The sequence below is a fragment of the Pteropus vampyrus genome, unplaced genomic scaffold, assembly GCF_000151845.1.
Source record: "Pteropus vampyrus isolate Shadow unplaced genomic scaffold, Pvam_2.0 Scaffold2891, whole genome shotgun sequence".
NCBI lineage: Eukaryota > Metazoa > Chordata > Mammalia > Chiroptera > Pteropodidae > Pteropus > Pteropus vampyrus.
The window spans coordinates 7,660-9,971 of NW_011891672.1; the positions used below are offsets into that span (position 1 = coordinate 7,660).

Genomic DNA, 2,312 nt, shown 5'->3' on the forward strand with positions numbered 1-2,312 from the left:
CCCCCCATGATGAAGATCTGGCTGCCCAGCACAGCAGCGGCCGTGTACCGCCACGGCTGGGGGCACTCGGCCTTGATCGTCCACCGGTTCTCCCCGGGGTCGTAGCACTGGACTTTGGACACCATGTCCCGGTGGATGCTGGTCCCTCCGAAGACGAAGAGCTTCAGCCTGGCGCTGACCACTGCGGCGTTGCTGACACCGTCCCGCAGCGGGGCCACCATCGTCCACTTGTTGGCCCCGGGGTCAAACTTCTCCACCTGCTTCAGGGAGACAGACGGGGAGGCTGGGAAGACGCCCGCCAGGGACGTGTGCCCACCGACCACATAGAGGCAGTTCTCCAGCTCGGCCGAGCCGTGACCGAAGCGGGCGATCAGCATGGGCGCCGCCTTGGACCACTCCTCGTGGACGGTGTCGTACACCCACACGTCCTTGGACACCCCGTTCTCGGAGCCCCTGCCCCCCGTCACATAGACCTTGCAGCCGATGGCCGAGGCGCTGAACTCCTTGCGGGGGCTGGGCAGGTCCGCCTTGGGGATGATCTGCTTGGCCTTGTGGTCCACCTGGTAGATCTTGTCGCACATGAAGGTCTGGCCACCCAGGATGAGCAGCGTGTGGCCGGCCTTGCGCGGCCGGGCGCAGGGGCTGGTGACCACGCCGTCGTTCTGCAGGATCCTGGTCTTGCAGCGCAGCGCCTCGTCGACAATGAGCTTGGTGCGCTCATCCGCCATGAGCAGGGCCTCGCCGGACACGGCCTCCTTCAGGCAGTCTGTCGGCAGCAGGGCCAGCCGCACGCTGCGGAGCAGCTCGGGCAGGTGGGCCCTCCGCCCCTCGAGGTCATGCTTCACCCACTGGAGGATGGCCTCGAACACCACCCGCTCGTCCTCCGTCTCCAGCTCGTCGCTGGAGATGAGGTCCAGCAGCGTGTCCTTGGACAGGCTGTTGAAGTCCTCGCTCTGCCGCACCGTCTCGAAGTGCACGAGGCACATGCGCCAGGAGAAGTCGTACAGCCGGCGGCACTGGTGCGCGTCCGACAGCAGCATCATGCCCAGGCAGTTGGAGGGGAAGAGGTTCTTCTCCAGGAACTCGGCGGCCGCGTCCCGCACGTCATGGAACTGCAGCATGTCGCCCGCCTCCAGCAGTGACTCCGCGTTCTCCTCGTTGATGGCGATGCGGGACGAGTAGGCGAAGTCCAGCAGCAGCTCCAGCACCTCGGGGTGCAGGTTGTCCTGGAAGTTGACCGTGTCGTCCCGGCTCTCCCGCAGGCCGTGGCTGAACATGGCCTCGAAGTAGCGGCTGGAGGCGGCCAGCACGGCGCGGTGGCAGGGGAAGGCGCGGTCGCCGGCCCAGAGCGTGACGTCCGTGAACATGCGGTGCTTGCGCAGAGTGTTGAGGTGCGCCAGGACGCAGTCGGGGTGCGACGCCTTGTGGAAGAGCGTGATGTTCATGGACCCCGTGCTGCCCCGCGACTTGCGGGTCTCGTGGACGCTGACCGACATGCTGGGCCAACCTGCGGGGGACGAGGCCACAGGTGAGAGGGGCGGCCCCGCACGGGCTGTGGGGCGCAGGCCCCGGCTCCCTGCCCCCTCCCCGCCCAGCTCCACCCCTTCTGTCACCGGCCATGTCCTCAGGGACAGTGTCTTGGGGACAGTGCCAGTGGCGGAGGCTGGCTTTCACCCCTGCCCTGCGCAAGCTGGTTCTGTTCTCCTGAATTTAGATCGGCTCTGAAACCAAACGTCTCCGTCCTGAATATGAGCCACCCCCGGGTGCTGGGCAGCTTCACGCTGTGCAGCCTCCCAGCCTCCCGAGGTCATGAGACCGTGCAAAGGGGGCCTCTGGCCTGGTCAAGCCTACGTCAGGGTAGTGCCGTGCAGCGTGTGCCCCCAACCGCATTCCAGCCCATGGGGACACTGTTCTTGTGTCCCCATTCCACATCAGGGGCAGCCAAGCCTCAGAGAGGCAAAGTCAGAGAGATTCCCGTGTGGGCTGTCCGGCTCCAGGCCCAGCCTCTCCCATCCACTGGCCCAAGGAGACTCACTCCTGCAGGGAAACTCGAAACCACGTTCCCAAGACCGGCACGCCCGTGGTCCCTGTGGGTCCCGTCTTGAGCTGGGCTCCATGCCATGCTGGCCAGACCCCGCCCTCACCCAAGCGCTCAGTATAGACACATTCTCAACATTCAGGGGCCTCCAGAGGTCTCTTGACCAGTGGCTCAACCCAGGTCCCAACAGGAAGCCAAGACAAAGGCCCGGGTGACAGCAGGACATGCTGAATATTGAAGCAACCCAGATTCACCTCAGCCAAAGCAGCAGACA

At 65.4% G+C, this 2,312-nt stretch overlaps 1 protein-coding gene across 1 annotated transcript; it reads right to left on the reverse strand.

Annotated features, from left to right (window-relative positions):
- Nucleotides 1-5: 5 nt before the first annotated feature.
- Nucleotides 6-2,306, reverse strand: LOC105310387 (kelch-like protein 25; the record flags this gene model as incomplete). The annotated part of the gene is made up of 1 exon (XM_011386573.2): nt 6-2,306. A coding segment is annotated over exon 1 (1,491 nt), but the record flags the coding sequence as incomplete, so codon positions are not given.
- Between the last annotated feature and the right edge of the window lie 6 nt (nt 2,307-2,312).